Consider the following 20,525-nt stretch of genomic DNA (forward strand, 5'->3'; position numbering starts at 1 on the left):
TTTCCTATTTCCAATTCTGAAATGCAGGTCTGCTCCAAAGCCAGCAGCACTGAGGTGTGATAAGCCCATGACGCTGACTCCAGTCACGGAGCACCGAATCTCAGCCTACCAAATAAATAGCCATAGCGTAAATGACTAAGACCACAGCAAAACCAGTTGGGGTTTAGTAACGAAGGTGCCGTCGATGAATCTCCTTTCTACTTCTTTCCTTCCCACCCCAACATTGTCTATTTACTATATTCTCAATATGAGTTATCAACATATGACCACTGGGCCTGGGGAGAGGACTCAGTAGGCAAAGCATGTGATGTACAAACATGAGGACCAGAGTTCAATCGCTAGCACACACGTAAAGGTCAGCATCTGTAATCCCAGCACTAGGAAACAGAGACAGGTACATCTCTAGTCTGAATAAAAAGGAAGATGGAGGAGAGCTATGAAATGCTGACTTCTAGACATGACATGGTTGCTGCACACATCAACTCAGACCAGCTGTGGTTGCCTGCACCAGATCAAGCCAGTCAACATTCCAGCATGGATGATAGAGGACTTCAAGGTACTCCCTATCCAAGGAGTAGTATGTAACTGCTAAGAGAGTCTAAGTCACTCTCCTTTGGGAACATGGGCACTGATAGACTGTTCATGCTCCAGTGGATGGGTCCACATGCATGGGCAGCACCAGCTGGATTAATGGGGTTGTCAACAACACACAGAGAACACGAAGTTGGGAGGAAAATAGGATGAACAAACTAGGGAATGTTGGAGGCAGAAAGTGGTGGGTAGATACGATCAAACATACATTACATAAATATATGAAGATTTAAAAGCACACCTTAAGATATTTTCTTATTTTAAAGGAGAGTGTGAACTAAGCACCAGTTCATCTCTCCACTTCCTGACTGCAGGTGCAGTGTATCCAGCTGCTTCACACTCCTGCTACCATGATATCCCCACCTCACAAGCCGTGAGCCAAGATAAGCCCTTCTTTACAACTTTGTCTGTCCCTGCAATAAGGAGCATAACGAATAGTCCGCCTCCTTTTACTTACGCCTCTTTGTAGAAAAGCATGAATCCCAAGAGGTCTCGGAAGTCGGGGGGCCAGTAGGGCTCCCACCTCAGCAAGATCTTGTCAAAAGATGTCCGAATGAAAGAAAATTTAAGTAACTCATTTTCACCTAGAAACGTTCAAGAGAAAAAAGTCAGGCAATTGGAATTCTGAATAGCTCATTTCAGAATAAAGAATTCAGCCTCCTGCTTCTTGGGGAGGGGATAGATTGAGGCATGGAGGGAGTCCTAGCTTCATTTTGTAGCTGTGATAAAATACTGTGACAAAAAGCAACTTAAGGAGGAGGAATTGTTTGATTGTTTGTTAGGTGAGAGTCTATCATATTTCAGGGAAATTAGACAGGAACTCAAGCCGTTAGTCATATCTTATCATCCACTGTCAATAACAGAGAGAGATGAATGCATGGGGGGTGCCTGCTTGGCGCTTATACTTAGCTAGCTTTCTCCATCTCATATTGTTCAAGATCCAGGCCATGAAACAGCTCTTCTCACTTCAATTAACAGTCAAAATAAGCCCCAAGTCAGCAAAGCCTACTTGATGAGCTCTGGGCCAGCAAAAAACCACCAAAATGACCAACTGTCATCCAAGAAAATGCTCCACAGATAAGCCTACAGACCAACCTGATCTGGACAGTTCCTCAATTACAATTATTTTTCCAGGTGATTCTAGATGGTGCCAAGTTGAAAATTAAAATGGGGTGTATATAATCTGCTATTGCTTACATAGGTCTCATCCACATAAGCAGAGAAATGATCTTGCTGAGTTTGAAAGGTGGGGAGTCAGCAAATCAATTAGGTGTTGAAGACTCAACCAAATAAGATGCTCAACTTCTGTGAATGATCCATGCCAAAGCAAAAAGGACAACTAGCCGGCCATTTTTTCAGCAAAGGGATCATATCTTTTTTGTGTATGTATACATGTGTATGCAAGTTCATGTATGTGCAGGAGTGATGTCTAATCTTAGTTGTCAACTTGACACACCTGGGAAGAGGGAATCTCAAATGCAGAACTTCCTCAGTCAGATTGGCCTGTTGGCCTCTGGTCATGTCTGTGAAGCAAGGAAGGAAGGACCCAGGCTACAGTATGCAGAGCCATCCGTAGGTAGGTGGCCCTGGGCTGTATAAAGAAGTTAGCTGACAATAAACAGCACTCTTCCATGGTCACTGCTTCAGTTCCTGCCTCTAGATTTCTAACTTGAGTTCTTGCCTTGACCTCCCTGAATGATGGATTGTGCCCTAGGAATGTAAGATAAAATAGACACTTTCTTTGTCAAGATACTTTTGGTCAGAGCAACAGAATTGAACCATCGCTCTAGCCTCAAACTTAATCTTGTCATTTCTTCCCTGGTGATGGAGATTGCTGCATTGATTTCATCAACCTTGACACCCTCGGCATTAGCTTTATGCTTATGGGGCATCAGACACTGTACTTTGTGCAGCTGACTCAGATAAGATACATAAAACCTGCCTCTGGTAGGCTGGGGAGACAGTTCACTTGGTGAATGCTCTCTTTGTAAGGTTGAGGGCCTGAGTTATGTCCCCAGAACCTCATTTTAAAAAAAAAGTCGAGGGGGGGGGGATAAGGGAAGAACAAACAAAAAGAAAAATCTGTGGTGGTTTGAACGAGAATGGCCCCTATAGGCTCATATGATTGAATGCTTGGTCTCCAGTTAGTGAAACAGGGGAATCCCTAAATAAAGACCGGAACAGACCATTGTGTGAAGCTGTGAGGATGAAACCTGGACAGCACTGGAGACCCCAAGATGCTGGAGATGCCAGAGCCATGGGATAACTGTCAAGGATAGTTGCCCAAGAGCACCAAGTGTGTTGCATCCAGCAAAGCTGGAAAGGAAGAACTGTCTAACACAAAATTTGGAGTTTGCCCAGCTAGCCTTTAATCTTGCTTTGGTCCAGTATTTCCTCACTATGCTCTCCTTCCTCCCTTTTGGAATGAGTGATGTCCTCTGCCACTAAATGTTGCAAGTATGTGATCTGTTTTTTGATTTTACAAGAGGTTATAGTTAAGAGACTTTCTTGCATATCAGAAGAGACTTTGGATTTTTATTTTTTATTATTTATTTATTTGTTTGTTTGTTTTTCAAGACAAGGTTTCTCTGTCTAACAGTACTGACTATCCTAGAAGTCACTTTGTAGACTAAGCTGCCCTCGAACTCACTGAGATCCATCTGCCTCTGCCTCCCAAATACTGGGATTAAAAGCATGTGCCACCACTGCCCAGCAAGACTTTGGATTTTTAAAAAGTGTTGAAACTGTGGGAAACTTTGGAGGCTTTTGAAGTTAGAATGGATACATTTTGCACAGGGAGTAGACTGTGATGGTCTGAATAAGAACGGCCCCATAGGTTCATATGGTTACATGCTTAGTCCACAACGGAAGTGTTTGAAAAGAATTACAAGGTGTGGCCTTGTTGTAGGAAGTACATCACTGGTGGTGGGGTTTGAGAATCAAAAGGCCATGCCAGGTCCAGTTTCTCTCTTCTCTCTACCTGCTATGTATCAGGATATAAGCTCTCAGCCCCAAGCCTGCCTATCTACTGCCAGGCTTCCCACCATGATAATGGACTAAGCTTCTGAAACTATAAGCCAGCTCAATTAAATGTTTTCTTTTATAAGAAATGCCTTGGTCATGAGTCTCTTCAGAGTAATAGGACACTGATTAAGATAATGGTGCACACTCCCAACCCCAGCACTGAAAAAGCAGGAAAGGCAGATCTCTGTGGTCCTCTGACCAGACACACAAAGCCTACTGATGAGCTCTAGGCAGCAAGAAACCCTATCTAACAAAAAAGAAAAACAGTGGATGATGCCTAGGGAATGACACCTAAGGTTGTCTTCTGTCCTACACACACACACACACACACACACACACACACACACATATGCACACACATACACACCTGCCTTTGGTATTTTAAAACTCCTCTCCCAGAAAGCTGTAGCTCAACAAAGGACAATGACACTTTCCTGGGGACTAGGGTGGTGGCTGAGAGAGGGCAGCCATTAGGAACATAACGATGAAGAGACTTACAGGATGCCTGGTCCCCATTGGTCTTCAGGGCAATATCGTTCCTCTCCTGGCGGCCCTTAGTTCCAGAAATCTCTTCCATCTTATGGATTTCTGACAAGCAGAGTTTGGGGTTGTAGTGGAAGAAGAGCTTGCCCTGAGTGATGGTGAGGTTGTGCTTGCTCCAATCCCAGAGCTGCCTGAGGTTCTGGTTGTCCAAGGCATAGAAAGAGTAGTTCCTGCAGATACACACACAGCTAGTCACTCCACAACCCATTGTCTTCAATCCCAAAACGCCAGGGGCCACAGTACACACAGTGGGTTGTAATTTTGTTTTAAAAGAAAAGAAATGAACTTGAGAGGGAGTAGGGGTGGGATGGATCTATAAGGAGTAAGAGGGAGGTGTAGGGGCTGATTATGATCACAATATACTGTATGTATATAAGAAATTCTCAAGAATTAATTGTAAATATCACAGTTAAAAAAAAAAACTAAAAACTAGGCATCAAGGGCCAAGCCTGGAGTTGGCCCCTTCAGTTTAGCTGTGGGCCCACTTCTAGCCATTTTCTTCACACAGACTCACAAATTATTTTTGGGACTGTGGAGAACAAAGAAATTCACAAGATTTCATGGCCAGGAATGTACAGAGCACTCTCCTAGAATCCCTCAGTGAGGAACTAGGGGTGCAGCTAAGGGGTAGAGCTTCTCCTTAGAATCCCCTAGTGAGGCTGAGGGCATGGGTCAGGAGTAGAGCGTCTACCTAGCGTCGCCCAGTGAGGGGCTGGGATGTGGCTCAGTAGTAGAGCCCCTGCCTATGATCCCCCAGTGAGGGTTTGGAGGCATGGCTCAGTGCTAGAGTGCTTGCTTAGGATGCACCAGGCAGTAGATTCAATAATCAATATAACAAAATAAGAGGGAAAAGAAAAGGAACTAGAGAAGAAAGAGGAAGTAAAGTTGAAGGAGCAGGTAGAGGTGGAAAGGGAGGTAGGGATTGGGGTCAGAATGGGTTTTGGAAGTATAAAAAAATATGACCCAGGCAATAAAAATAGGAACAGAAATCAAGTTTGGGGACAAAAAGTATGAAAGGTTTTAAGCCTGTTTGGTTTGGTTTTGTGTTGTGCTTCTGTTTGTTTGTTTGTTTGTTTGTTTTTAGAAAGGGTCTCACTGTGCAGCCCTGGCTGGCCTTAGAAATCACTGAATAGACCAGGCCAGGCTAGCCTTGAGAATTGCCTGCTTTCACCTCCCAAGCGCCCAGCTGTGTGGCTCTGCTTTAAGACAGCGTGGATTGGCATTCCTTTTGCCCCTTTCCCTATTGGCTGCTGCTTTTACAGCTATGAGGCTGGGAAAAAGGCACCCATTTTGTGCCCATGAGAGACACAGAGAATCTAACTTCTCCATTGCATTTCTGAATGATCTTTCTGCTCATGAGTTTATCTCTACTTCTCAAAACACCACACACCAGATTTCTGTTTGAGCAACTTAGGCAGGTTCTGTGGGACCTGGAGGAAAGCACAGCAAATGAGAGTCCAGAAAAAAAGGATGGATAACCAGGGTCAGAAGGACATTTGCTGTATCTGAAGTTCCCGGTGGTCACCTGAGGAAAGCTACAGAGACAGGCTTGGGGTTGTGGGAAAGGAAAGAATTGGGACTGAGTATTTTGGCTTATATAGGGCAAGATCCCAAGACACAGGCCATGGCCAAGAGCCCACACTGCCACCTCGAGAAAGATATGGAGACTGAGAGGAAAATGAGAAAGGATACCTAGGGGTGAGTGGAGAATGCCTTGAGGAAATGGAATTCCAGGGGCCAGGAGAGATGAGGATCTCAACAAAGAGCAGGGGTGGTCTCTGTTAAGAAGTTGGTGAACAAAAGTTCTTGGGGTTGGGGAACACCATGAACACGACATCTTATGTTGAGCCTTCTACAACACTGATTAATTGGTTCAAATTTCAATAACTGTGGAGAGATTGGAGTGTTGCAGGTCCAAAGTCTAATTACACTTTATCCTGGTCTGTCTTGAACTCTCCTCACAGTCACTCCTTGCCCACCTGTGTCTGACCAAATACCCCGTGGCTTGCATGTAATAGCATGTAGTATCCTTAGGAATGTACTAGTGTAGCAGAGCATTAGCTTCCATGAACCAAAACACTACGGATGTCATCGGAGAATACCTGAGGCCTATAGCAGAGACTTCTCTGGTTTGCTGTTAAGCATCTCTTTGATGTGTCTACCAACATCTTTTAAAAGGACCTTGGTTTGGGACTTTATGTGTTCTATTAGTATAAAACTTCAGCCGGGTGGTGGTGGCGCACTCCTTTAATCCCAGCACTTGGAAGGCAGAGGCAGGCTGATCTCTGTGAGTTCGAGCCCAGACTGGTCTAAAAGAGCTAGTTCCAGGACAGGAACCAAAAGCTATGGAGAAACCCTGTCTCGAAAATAAAAAAAATAAAAATAAATAAATAAACAAACAAACAAACAAACTTCATGAGACTGTTACCACATTGGAATATGCAATTTGGGATTACCTTTATCGATGTTCCTGGGCCATGCTATTCACGATTGGCTCCAGAATAAACTATCTCTTATCACTTTGCAGTGAGAGTAGGAGTTCTGTATTGACAGAACCAAGAAGTTTCCAAACATGGCTGTAACAAGGTATTTATCACACTCCATTCTCAGTGTAGCTGCGACAGATACACACGCCATTAGCAAATCCCAGCCTCTGGCTTCCCAGGAAGACTGGAAAGTAGACTTTTGTGTTTCCTAGCTGGATGGACATTCAGGAGTGCTACAGAGACCGTCACCTAACAGATGCTTCATTTTGCTTCAGTTAGGTTTTTAAAAAACAAAAAATCCTAAAGGGTGCCATTTGTGCACGTGTGTTCATGAGTGGGGAAGACAGAGGAAAACCTTGCTGCCATCACTTATACCTCATCCACCCTGGTTTTCCGAGTCAGGGTCTCCCACTGGCCTCTAACCTGATAAGCAGGTGAGGACTGGCCGGCCAGGGAAGGCCAATGATCCACCTGTTTTTTCTTTCCAACACTAGTAGGTTCCTTTTTTTAAACCTGTGATCAAACTCAGGTCTTAACGTTGCAAAGTAAGCAGTTTACCCAATGAACCACCTCCCTATCCCTCTGTTGTCTCATCCACGAGTTTCTTGGTTGGCAGCCACAAACATAGCCAGGTTCACATACCCGATTTCCAAGGTCTCTCCTCGAATCAGATGTAGCTTCCGGAAGAAAGAAAGCGATACTAGAGCATAGGAGCGCCGGATCTTTAGGAACCCTGAGATTTCTTCAATGAGGCCAAGGTTAGCCTCCAGCTCAGCTGCCAGATTGTCTACAGAAAAGAGGAAACACCCATGAGTGTCTGCAGGAATTTTTATCCAGTGTGTGTGTGTGTGTGTGTGTGTGTGTGTGTGTGTGTGTATCTATGTCTGTGTGTCTGAGTGTCTGTGTGTGTGTTCCTGCCTTCCTGGTGTGTGTGTATTCCTACCCTTCTGGTGTGTGTGTGTGTGTGTGTGTCTATGTATGTGTTCCTGCCCTCCTGTTTGTTTGTGTGTGTATGTGTGTGTGTGTATGTCTATGGATGTGTTCCTGCCCTCCTGTTTGTGTGTGTGTATGTGTGTGTTTCCTGCCCTCCTGGCGCATGTATATGTGTGTTCCTGCCCTCCTGGTGTGTGTGTATATAAGTGTCTGTGTGTTTGTCTCTTTCTGTATTTGTGTGTACCAGCCCCCCTATTGTGTGTGTGCGCATGTGTATGTGTGTGCGTGTGTGTGTGTTCATGCTATCTGTTATCTCAGCACTCAGGATGTGACAAAAAGGGGATTAGGAGTTGAAAGTCACCTATGACTACATAGTGAGTTTGAAGCAAACCTACAATACAACACGCTTGCTTTTATTTTATTTTTTTTAATATTTATTGACTTATTATATACACAATGTTCTGTCTGTGTGTATGCCTACAGGCCAGAAGAAGGCACCAGACTTCATTACAGATGGTTGTGAGCCACCATGTGGTTGCTGGGAATTGAACTCAGGACCTTTGGAAGAGCAGGCAATGATCTTAACCTCTGAGCCATCTCTCCAGCCCTATTTTATTTATTTATTTATTTATTTATTTATTTATTTTTGAGACAAAGTCTCATGAAGTCCAAATTGGCCTCAAATTTACTATCTAACCAACGATACCCTTGAACTTCTGACTTTTGTGGCCTCACTCCCCCAGTGCTTCGATTTCACCAGTATGCCAATATGCCCTAGCGGTATAATACTGAGAACTAAACCCATGAATGCTACTTACTGACCTACAGCCCTATCCATACTAAAGTTCTTCTAGCCTGGAGGCTTTTTCTTTATTTATTTCTTTGACACGGGGTCTCATGTAGTCTAGGCTGGCTTCATACTCACACTGCAGCCAAGAGGAGCTTGAACTACTCCTACCTCCATCTCCTGAGTACTGGAATACAAGTGTGAGCCAGCAGACTCAGTGCAGATTGGTAAGAACACAGATTCCTAGGGCTGTACAGATGGCCCAGCAGTACTTAAGAGAATCTGCTGCTCCTGCAGAGAACCTGGGTTCAGTACCCAGCACCCACACGGCAGTTCACAACCATCTGTAACTGCAGTGCCCACTTCTGGCTTTTGAGGACACCACAAACACATAGTACATACATGGAAAGAAAACACTCAAACACAAAAAATAAAAAGAATAGATTCCTGATGCAGATTGGAAAATAAGAATTCCTGGAAAACACAGAGCCAGGAACTTTCCGTTTCAGATTTTAAGGCAACTCCTGTTATGAGTCTCCTATTTAGAGGGCCACTGAGGGACGTGTCACTTTGTTTGCTTGTTATGTTGTTTTGTTTCTTTAGATAGGATTATGTTACCCAGGCTGGTCTGAACTTTCTAGATTCAAGCAATCCTCCTGCCTCAGCCTCCTGAGAAGCTGAGACCACAGGACCCAAGTGAATAAGGCCGTGAAAGTTGAGAGCGGAAAGTGTGGAATACTCTGGGCTCTGTGCTTCCCTGCTCACAGTGTACAGTAAGAGGGGGACCCTCCTAGGAGTACTCACTGCCTCCTCGAATGTTGATGATCAGGCTGCCATTGATCACAGTGCAGCCTCGGAGCTCCTGGGCAGATGTCACAGAGTCAATGGTCTTCTCGCCATCGAGGATTTGGCAGACCTTAGGGCAGGGTCCCAGACATGGGGTGCACATCAAGCTGAGAATGGAGCAGAGAAAGAGAAACAGATCAATCGGGTGCATAGGGTTCCTTCACCCACTGTGTGGAATACAGCACAAAATGACTACCACTTGCAGAATATTTGTTTACACTGTAAAGATGGAGCTTTGTCAAGGTGCCTTCTGATTGGTTTAATAAAGAGCTGAATGGCCAATAGCTAGGCAGGAGAGGTTGGGCGAGACATCCAGAGACACAGAGGACTCTGAGAAGATAGAATATATATTAGTATAAATGGGTTAGTTTAAGTAATAAGAGCTTCTTAAGAACAAGCCTAAGCTACAGGCTGAGCCTTCATAATTAATAAGAAGTCTCACATTATTCAGGAGCTATCTGGTGGGACAGAAAGACTCATTACAACCAGCTGCATGAAATGGTAATGAATAACATATAAAAGCAGACCTATTAGAACTAGTGGTTCTCAACTTTCGAAACGTTGTGACCCTTTAATACACTTCCTCATCTTGTGGTGACCCACAACCATAAAATTATTTCATTGCTACTTCTTAACTGTAATTTTACTACTGTTATAAATCATAATATAAATATTTAACATGCAGGATATCTGATATGTGACACCGCCTCCCAAAGGCCATGACCCATAGGTTGAGAAACATTGCTGTATTAGAATAAGACCTGAGTTTTCAATGAAGATTCTGAAGCCCAGAAGGGCCTAGACAGATGTTCTACAGATTCTAAAAGACCACAGAATACTATACCCAGGAAAACTATCAATCACCAGGGATGGAAAAAGAAGAACATTCCAAGATCAAACTAAAGTTAAGCAGTATTATCTATAAATCCAGCTCTTCAAGCACTCAAGCACTAGAAAGAATTATGTCAACCTAAACAGACTAACAACCAAGAACACACAAGGAATAAATAATACCAGACCAGCAAATCAAATAGGGAAGACACATTATAACAACAAAAGAGTAGGGATCAAGAAACACTGCTCATTCATAATTCTCAATGTAGATGACCTCAATTATACAATAAAAAGACAAACACTAACAGAATGGATATGAAAACAGGATCCATTCTTCAGATGCATCCAAGAAACACAACTCAACATCAAGGACAGACAGCACCTCAGGATAAAAGGATGGAAAAAGATTCTAAGCAAATGGACCTCCATACCATATAGTATTTGAAATCTTAGCTAGAGCAATAAGACAACTAAAGGGGGTCCAAGGGGATATAGATTCCAAAGGAAGAATCAAAGTATCTTTATTTACAGATGAAATGATAGTAGATTTATGTGACCTAAGAATTCTACAGGGAACTCCTACAGCTATCAAACACTTAGCCTTCCTATAGACAAATGACAAACGGACTGAAAAAGAAATCAGAGAAGCAATACCTTTCACAATAACCTAAAAATAAATAAATGAAATATATTGTTGTAGCTCTAACCAAGCAAGTGGAAAACATGTATAATAAAAACTTTAAGGCACTGAGGAAAAAAAATTGAAGATGATATTAGAAAATAGAAAGATCTCCCATGCTCGTGGATCAGCAAAATTAAGAGTAAAAAATAGCCATCCTACCAAACGCAATCTACAGATTGAACACAATCCCCATCAAGATCCCAACACAATTCTTCACAGAAGTTGAAAGAACAATTTTCAGATTCATATGGAAATATACACACAAAAACAGAATAATTGAACAATCCTGAATAATAAAAGACCTGCAGGACTACAAATTTTACTACAGATCTACAGTAATAAAAAACACATGGGCCGGGCAATGGTAGCGCACGCCTTTAATCCCAGCACGCGGGAGGCAGAGGCAGGTGGATCTCTGTGAGTTCGAGACCAGCCTGGTCTAAAAGAGCTAGTTCCAGGACAGGCTCCAAAACCACAGAGAAACCCTGTCTTGAAAAACCAAAAAAACAAAACAAAAAACAAAAAACAAAAAAATACCATGGTATGAGCATAAAAACAAACATGGTGATCAATGGAACTGAACCGAAGATCCAGACATAAATCCAGCAAATATATGGATACCTGATTTTTTACAAAGAAGCCACACATATATACTGGGGGAAAAAGACAACATCTTCAACAAATGGTACTGGTCAAACCGGAGGCTGCATGGAGAAGAATATTAGACAGGCTCATACTTATCACCCTGAACAAAACTCAAATCCAAATAGATCAACAACCTCAATACACGGCCAGATACATGAATCTGATAGAAGAGAAAGTGGGAACAGCCCTGAACTCATTGGCACAGGAAAATACTTTCTGAAAAGAACACTGATAGAACAGGCACTATGATTAACAATTAATAAATGAGACCTCATGAAACTGAAAAGCTTCTGTAAGGCAAAGGTCACTGTCATTTGGACAAAGCAGCAGCCTACAGAATGGGGAAAGAATTTTACCAAGCACATATCTGATAGAGAGCCAATACCCAATATATATTAGATAAATAAAATCATAAAATTCTCAGATAAATGAGTGGGACTAGGAAAAAGAATCATCCTGAGTGAGATAATGCAGACCCAGAAAGGCAAATATGGTATGCATTCATATAGAAAAAGACGTTAACTGTTAGCCCTTAGATAGGCAAGCTACGGGAAGGATATCTCAAGGAAGGGGACATGGAATACATAATTATGAATGGAGGGAGGGAATCGGGGATGGAGAGAGACTGGAATAGGAGGATTCAGGGAGAGGAGAAGAAGGAAGTAAGGGAGGGAATACAGAGAGGAACAGCTAACACTAAGAAACACTGAGGGAGCCATATGGAAACCAACTACAGTAGAAGCTTCTTAAAATATATACATACGTAAAAAGAAATCTAATGGGGAGACAATGCCTCAACCAGACATTTCTAGCTACCAAGTAAAACCTCAGCACCAAGAATCCATTACACTCAATCAAGTAGTTAGACACAGAAAGGAGACCCCCAAGAAATCTCCACACAACTCAGGCTATTGCCAATAAGGCTACTGGTGGCTCGCCACAAACTGATGGTAAGGCCCTATTACTGAAGACAACCCCAACATGTCTCATTGATCATGAGAAGTCGAGCTTATGCTTATGTAGAGCCTTTCTGTATCTTGCTAACTAATGTTCACGGTATTGGAAGGTCCTCTGCATGCCACCAACCCAAACAAACCCTTCCATCTATGATGACCTGACTTCATGATACCAGGTGCAATAGTGGCATAAAATTGTAACCAACTACTATCTGGTTAGATTTAAGGCCCATTACATGAGATGAAACCCATGCCTGATACTGTTTAGGGGTCCAAGAACCTGAGAATAGCTAGGCCATGGACCTAGGGGAAAACCAAACACTGTTGACTATTGAGCCAGACAGTGGTGGCGCATACCTTTAATCCCAGCACTTGGGAGGCAGAGGCAGGCAGATCTCTGTGTGTTCGAGACAGTCTGGACTATAAAGCGAGTTTCAGGATAGCAAGAGATGAAGAAAGAAACCTTGTCTTAAAAAAGAAAGAAAAGAAAAGAAGGAAGAGAGGGAGGGAGGGGGGATAGGAAGGGAAGGAAGTGGAGGGAGGGAGAGAGAGAGAGAGAGAGAGAGAGAAAGAAAAGTTAGCAATAAAATAACTCCTGAGGACATTCTGCCATACTCTTAGATCAGTGTCTCAGTCAATCAACATCAAGAAGCTTTCTCCTGCAGGAATTGGGAACAAATATAGAAACTTACAACAGAACAATGTGCAGAGGGTCACCATCTTGGTTATGGTGAGCATTAAAAAAATGCTTTTTATTTAAATCCAATGTCTTTTTCTTCTTTTGAATGTATATGTATGTGTACTATGTATGTATGTATGAACCTATGTGTGAAAGCCCACGGCTGATGCTAGATGTCTTCCTCAATTGTAAGCTATCATATATGTGTGTGTATGTATATACAGAGAGATAGATAGACAGACAGAGAGATAGATACGTGGAGGATAGATGGATAGATAGATAGATAGATAGATAGATAGATAGGTGATAGAGTTTTCTTCTTCTGTGGGAACTAAGGGTTCAAACCTAGGATGTCAGGCTTGGTTGCAAGCACCCTTACCTGTTGAACCACCTCACCAGCCCTCCATCTTACATACTGAGTTAGGATCCCTCACTTAATTCAGTAGATGGCCAACTTGCTCTGGGGATCCCTGTCTCTACTTTCCAAGGCTGGGATTACAGGTGGGTCATCACACAGCCAGGCAGTTACATGGGTCCTTGGAATCCAAATCCTGCTTTATCTGGTGGGTCATCTCTCCAGTCCTAAAGTCAATGTCTTTTAAACAAAAGTCTTGACAGAAACCACCAGTCCCTAAATCATTCTTGAAAAACTGAAATGGATAAACAGAACAATGTTTCTTTCTCCAATCTTCCTGTTGAACCTCCTCCCACCCTCAAAATGAAAAAAATAAAATAAAAAATAAAGTTCCATTCAACACAGAGACTGATTTATAGAGGTCTATTTGGGCCAACAATACTTGTTGTTTCATTTCTTTGGGTTTTTTTTTTCAATTTATTTAATAAAAAATGAGCAAAACAAAACATATTGTACTTTTAGGTTTCATAAACACTAAAAAAATTCACAGGAGCTAAAATAAAAATTGTTTTCCTTCTTACCCTTTCCACCCAGGGAAATAAAATTTCCCACCAAAATCAAAACACTCTTTTGCTCGCTCACTTGGCCAGCGCCCAAGTCTGAGAGGAAGAATTTTGACGTCAGCAGGTCAGCTCAAGGCCTTGCAATGTGCGTCTGTTTCTGATTTGGTTTTCTGTTCTTTGCTGGACATCCCCCACCCCACCTCCCTTCTTTTGAACCCAAACACCAAAAACACAAAAGAGATTTAAAACAACAACTTGGTGAAAGTCCCAGACGCTAAAATATCTCATCCACAAAGTTGAAGCCTTGAACAAAGCATCTGGGTGTATATAGGAAGCCTGACTCATCACCAAGGAGAGAAGTCCTGTTTCTCACCCAGGTGGTAGGAAATGGCTTGATGGTGCTGACCGTGGAAGGACAGTCAAGCTCTGGGAACAGTGTAGGCGTAAGGCTCCCCTCCCTAAGACAGAGTGTTCCCAGGTTGTGTTGGGGTCAAGTGGGGTAGGATATGGACAACATAGCTACCTTCCTGGTGTAACAGTTATTCGCTGAGCCAGGAAGGAGGGCGAAGGTGAAATGAAAGAATCCCATCTTCAACTGTAAGCATGGCACTCAGAAACAGGGTGTTCATGAAGAGGAGCATTTCCTTCTGATCAAGCCCATGACCAAACCCCAGGACACAGTATTAAAGAAAATAAAACAAACAAAAAAAAAAAAAACCACTACTGAGAGCTGGTAGATCACTCAGTTGGCAAAATACTTGCTGTGCAAGCATGAGGATGTAGGTTTGCTTTCCCAGCACCCAGAAAGCCAGGACGGAAGTCACGCCTATAATGCCAGCACTGGAGAAGCAGACACAGGAGTATTCCAAGCTCTAGAGCCAGTGAGAGACCTTTTCTTAACAGGAGAGCTAAAGCTGGATTAAATTAAAATCAAAGTGGGAGCTGGAGACATGGCTCAGTGGTCCAGAGAACTTGCTGCTCTTGAGGTCCTGAGTTCAATTCCCAACACCCACTCGGAGGGCTGCAGTCACCTGTAACTTCAGCTCAAAGATAACTGATGCCCTCTACCGGCCTCCCCAGACACCCCCATGTGCATATAGACACTACACATATGCACATATACATGAATAAAAGTAAAATATTTAAAAACAACTAAGAAGGAGGACAGTAACTGAAGAAAACATCCAACGTCAACCACTGATACACACACACACACATACAAGCATGCACATGTGTACACACACATGTATCCATCTGCACAGGTATGTCCACACACAGGTATGTCCACACACATGAACACATACACACATATACATACACATGCCCACCTGCACACAATGCCAACACACATGAACACAAACACATACATGTGCATATGCCCTCCTGCACACCCAGGTTCCTACATGTGTGCACTCTTGTACACATGTATGCATGCTTGCACATGTCCATCTGCACATGCACATGTACACACACACGAACACATACATATACACACATGCAGTATTTAAAAGATATAAGTGGTGGTAACTGCATTCTTAGCCAGCGCACTCTGGTTTAGCATGGTTGGAACTGATAAGGCTTCATCATCGGTTCTAAACAGCAGTTAACAGCATTCTGTGGTTTTCTTGAAGGTGGTATATGTTTCTTTCTTTTGAGACAGGGTTCTAAATAGCTCATGCTGGCCTTGAACTCACTATATAGCCAAGGATGACCCTGAACATCTGCTCCTCCTGCCTCTACCTCCCAAATGCTAGGATCACCGGTGTGTACCTCCAGGCCTGATAAATTCGGTGCTGAGGATGCATCTTAGCCAAAGAGCCCTCTTTTAACAGCTTTAACTACATCGCCAGCTTCCATCCAGCTACTTCCCTGGACCCACGCACAGGACTCACTTGCTGGAATTCATTGTATAGCCAGAAGGACACTCCGGGATGCACTTGTTGTTGTGAATGACGTATTGGTGACAGCCAGGCTTCCTAGAGTTTCTGCATTTGTAGTGAAGGTCTTGGCAGAAGCTGAAGTTCACACAGCGCCAATCCTGGAAGTGGTAGTAAGGGGGCGGGCAGGTCTCCACACAGCGACCGTCCAGGTAGAAGTTGCGACAGGCCACACACTTGGTGGGGTCATCGGGTTCCGAACAGTTGCCTAGGCACTCCTTGTGGCAGCACAGGCCTTCAGCTGTGCAGCCATGTGACTTACAGATGGTCGGACAAACTAGAGACAAGAAGAAAAATAAAACAGCTGGTCAAGGACTCTGTCCAAGTTCTGTCTGCAAAAACTGCCAAACAAAATAATAACAATAACAGCCACAATTAAACAGCACTTGGCATGTGCCTGACTGGTCTGTGAAAAATGGCAGTAGCCCCCAAAGCAACTATGTACTTGGCAAAAGTTAAACAATCACCTGAGCAAGGGGAAGGCAAGAGGCCTAATACACAGCATTTGCCAATTACTAACTACCACCAACTTTGGGCTACTGAGAGGAAATCAAGGAACCAAGTCCTTGACAAGAGACACAATGTAACACACCGTTAAATAAAGCTTCCTATAACCATACAGTCTATGTCTATGATATATACAGTAGTAGACAATAACTTCAAGGGCACACACAAGGAGTTTGTTGGACGCCGGGCAGTGGTGGCGCACGCCTTCAATCCCAGCACTTGGGAGGCAGAGGCAGGTGGATCTCTGTGAGTTCGAGACCAGCCTGGTCTACAAGACAGCTAGTCCCAGGACAGGCTCCAAAACCACAGAGAAACCCTGTCTCGAAAAACCAAAAAAAAAAAAAAAAAAAAAAAAGGAGTTTATTGGACATATGTACAGAGCACGGGAGCTTGGGTGGCCCCAAAGCAGCAACATCACAAAAAAGCCTCATCCCAGCGTGGACGATGATGTCTCCAGGACTGCACAGATAGAGTTCTCCCCTCCATCCTCTATACACCCTAGCACTAAGACCATGAGTTCATGGGCATATACATCTGACTAGGAGGTACAGGAGAGAGCAGCTAGAATGTTGGGGTGGGGGTAATCCAGTGATCCATACCGCCCCTCATCCTATGAGAGAATATCTTATCAACAGTTTGCAGGTCTGACTGGGGGCTGAAGCAAGGGGGCAGGGGAGGTGGACGAAACAGTTTATTGTAGGTAGTCACAGCTACTCTAATGAAGTTGACCTGTTAAGCTCAGAGGACAGCACCCTGAAACACCTCCCCCAGTCCCTTCCCAGCTATTATGAGTCCAGAAATACAGAAGGCAAAGCCAAGCAGGGCCAACTGTGCCAACGTTATCATCCGGCTCTGTCTAGGGAGATCTGAGGGCTGAAATTCAATTGGAGGAAGCAATAATTCAAGCAGGCGATTATCTTAGGCTCACAAAGACATGGACTCTCCCATACAACACACATAAGAGCAGGAAGAAGCCCATTTCCTGGGCCAGGGCTGCAGCTGAGGGTCAGCCTTTTTCATTCACAAGAAGCTTCATCAAAGCCCTAATAAACACTTCCCAAACACATAAGCTCGGCAGCCCACACAATACTAAAAGCAGCCAATGGTTGCAAACAAAGCCAGGGGCAGACAGCCAGGCACTTCAATCTTGCACTTTGCACTGCAGGATTCCATTTATAGGACATCCGGGAAGAGGGAAAGAAAACATCGTGACAAGGCAGGCACAGCTCACTGGCTATCAGAGTCTGGAGCTGGGGAGGATCGGGCTGTAGAGGCACCAGGGAACTGGGGGTAAGGGAGGGGCATAGTCAAATCACTCTTTCGCTTTTAAATTTTATTTATTCATGTATTTGGGGGCGGGGGTGCACCTGCAGGGACCAGAGGAAGGGCTCTAGGAGCCATCTTCTTTTCTTTTACTATTTACTTGTTGAAAAATTCATCTTGGACACAGTGTATCTTGATCATACTTATCATCCAACACTCCCCACCAACGCCCCTCAGAATCCCTCCCTCATCATATACATCTCCTTCCCAATTTTATGGCCTCTATTTTAAGCTTATTATTTATTTATTAACCCATTAAAGGCCTATTCCTTTGAGACCTTGGAGCTAGGCTAGAAACCAGCAAGCCCCAGGGCCACTCCATAGCACTGGGGTTCCAGGCTGGCATATGGCCACTGCCTGCTTTTTCTCTAAGTGCTAGGGATTACAAAGGCAGATCTCACGCTTGGGCAGCAAGTGCTTTTACCCACTGAGTCATCTCTCCAGTCCTCAATCTCTATCTTGTCTCTTTCTTTTGGTGTTGGTGACTGATGAACCTACAGGTTGCGCCAGAGCTGGTGGTAACCGGTGCCTGGGACAGGACTCCAGAGGGAGACATACTCTGAGAAGTTGGCAGGTCAGTACTAAGTAACAGATACAGAGTTGCGAGACACAGCAGGGTGACTACAGATAACAACAGTGGCTGCCCATTTGGAAAAGCAACAAGGAAGGAATGACTACAAAGGGGAGAAATAGATTGGGGGGACTAATAAGCCCACCCCATCCCAGGCCGAGGGGCAGCTGATGACTGCTGGGGGTAGGGGAAGGATTCGTTTGGCTTTGATTGCTTTTGTTTTTGTTTTCAGGTTGTAGCCAGGAAATGCCCAGGTTCCAATGGAGAGGCCCCACGTTCATGCACATAACGGCAGCACTTAATGGACTCTGTGCATTTAAAACAGAGGATATGGAATTTGAAGGAACACATGGGGAGGAATCGGGGGTGAATATAACTAAACTACGTTTTAAAATGAATGAAATTCTCAAAGAATAAGTAAAAACAATTTATGATGGAGAAAGGTTTGAGGAGAAATAGTTTGGCTTGGTCTGCTGGGTTTGGTTTTATTTTCCTTGCAGTGCTGAGGATGAACAGCAGGGCCCCTACCTACTAAGCTAGTGTTTTAGCCCAAGGAGCTAAGTGTCGGACCCCAACTCACAGTAAACTGTGTGCAGGCTCCCGATCCAAAGGGACACAAGAGGGCCTGCCTGGTATCCCAGGGCTGGTAGGCTAAGGAGTGAAAGGCCTGCCTCAGCCCATATGAAAACCTGCCTCAAAAAAGAGTTTTATAAAGGTTCTTTTGTGAGCACTCTTTTTACTACAAACTCAGTTCAAGAGCCAGAGGGTGTACCCGAAAAATAGCTGTGTTCTTCCATGCACCACTTAGTAAACTGTTGTGATGTCATTCAACAAACACACATCAAACCCACAGCATGCTGAGTGTTGTCATACACATCTGAGGAAAACAAGCGGTTTTCCTTCTATTGAGCAAGGGGAGACCACAGGTGGTACAGCAATGCCACCCCTGACCTCCAGAAGAAACAAGGCCCAGGTGTTCTCCCATTGCCCACACCTGCTACTGCAGGACACAGGCTTGGGCTGGGGAGGGGGGAGTGAAAATCTTGTGGGTGGGGGCAGGGGAACCTATGGCTAAGCTGGTAAAAATTCACTATGCAGAGTCCTGGGCTCCAAAGAGGTTGCCTGACTGCAATCTCAGCACTCTAGGGGCTAAGTCAGGAAGATCAAGGTCAACCTTGGCTACAAAGTAAGTTGGAAGCTAGCCTGGACTATATGAAAACAGAGAAAAGGAACCAGAGGAGGAGAGAGGAGGGAGGAAGAGAAACAGGGCTGCGGGAGGATGAAAAGGAGAAGAAAAGGAGGTGAGTGAAGAGAAGAGAGGGAAGAAGGAGGAGGAGAAAAAGAAAGTCTTGGAGTGCAAGCCAGTAGCCAGGGTGTGCAGGTCATTTTCCTTTGCTTATTGTCAACTTGACACAAGTTAGGGTTATCTGTGCAGGGGGACCTCAACTAAGAAAATCTTCCACCATCAGACTGGCCTGTGGGCGAGCCTGTGGGGCATTTTCTTAAATAAGGATTGACAGAAGGGGACACGAGGGCCTTTTTGCTCCCTGTAGGGACAGACCTCTACCTAACTCCCCAAAACGATTATCCCAACTCTTCTCTCCCTAGTCTGTTACCCACCCTTAGGGGAGATGTCACTTGTATTTGATGGTCTGCTGGCCTCTAGTCTATTGGTCTGAGATAACCTAGATTCTAGGCCTTTTCATTTGAAACTGCCCTCATGGTCATGTGCACTTTGTAAAGGAGTCTGTGTCTTTATGTAGTCACCTGAGGTTTACTGTGCACGTGGAATTGGACTGATTGTTCCATGGAAACCTTTTCCCAAAGGTTTTAAATTCTTAAGTATGTTTTAAATATACTGACAATGAACCATCTGACATCAGACTGCCTGAAGTCTGATCCAGGTTAAGTCAATCTGCCCTAGGTTTTCATTCTCATCTTTTCTTGAGGTTTGCTTTGTCTGACACCTGCAGGGTCTCCCCCACCCCACCCAGCCACTGTGGGCAGTGTCCTCCCTGGGCACACAATCCTGGGTATAAGAAAGCAGGTTAAGCCGGGCGGTGGTGGTGCATGCCTTTAATCCCAGCACTCGGGAGGCAGAAGCAGGCAGATCTCTGGGAGTTCGAGGCCAGCCTGGTCTAAAAGAGCTAGTTCCAGGACAGGAACCAAAAAGCTACGGAGAAACCCTGTCTCGAAAATCAAAAAAAAAAAAAAAAAAAAAAAAAAAAAAAAAGAAAGAAAGCAGGTTAAACAAGCTGGTAAT

At 44.1% G+C, this 20,525-nt stretch overlaps 1 protein-coding gene and 1 long non-coding RNA gene across 4 annotated transcripts in view; one reads left to right on the plus strand and one right to left on the minus strand.

The window, feature by feature from the left end:
• Insr (insulin receptor) overlaps positions 1-20,525 on the minus strand; it is a 130,406-nt gene that overhangs the window by 40,495 nt on the left and 69,386 nt on the right. For all 3 annotated transcript variants that reach the window (XM_041678347.1, XM_041678348.1, XM_041678346.1), the window contains exons 3-7: positions 15,817-16,138; positions 9,169-9,317; positions 7,287-7,431; positions 4,114-4,328; positions 1,049-1,175 (exon numbers count right to left, since the gene is read on the minus strand). In XM_041678347.1, coding sequence (XP_041534281.1) covers positions 1,049-1,175; positions 4,114-4,328; positions 7,287-7,431; positions 9,169-9,317; positions 15,817-16,138 — 958 coding nt within the window. The remainder of the gene's footprint in view (positions 1-1,048; positions 1,176-4,113; positions 4,329-7,286; positions 7,432-9,168; positions 9,318-15,816; positions 16,139-20,525) is intronic.
• On the plus strand, positions 17,615-18,629 carry LOC121465165. The gene is made up of 3 exons (XR_005976619.1): positions 17,615-17,658; positions 18,192-18,265; positions 18,495-18,629. It is a non-coding gene; the product is annotated as an uncharacterized LOC121465165 (long non-coding RNA).

The sequence above is a fragment of the Microtus oregoni genome, unplaced genomic scaffold (genome assembly GCF_018167655.1).
Source record: "Microtus oregoni isolate MIOR12 unplaced genomic scaffold, Mior012 000029F_ref0000214, whole genome shotgun sequence".
Lineage (NCBI taxonomy): Eukaryota > Metazoa > Chordata > Mammalia > Rodentia > Cricetidae > Microtus > Microtus oregoni.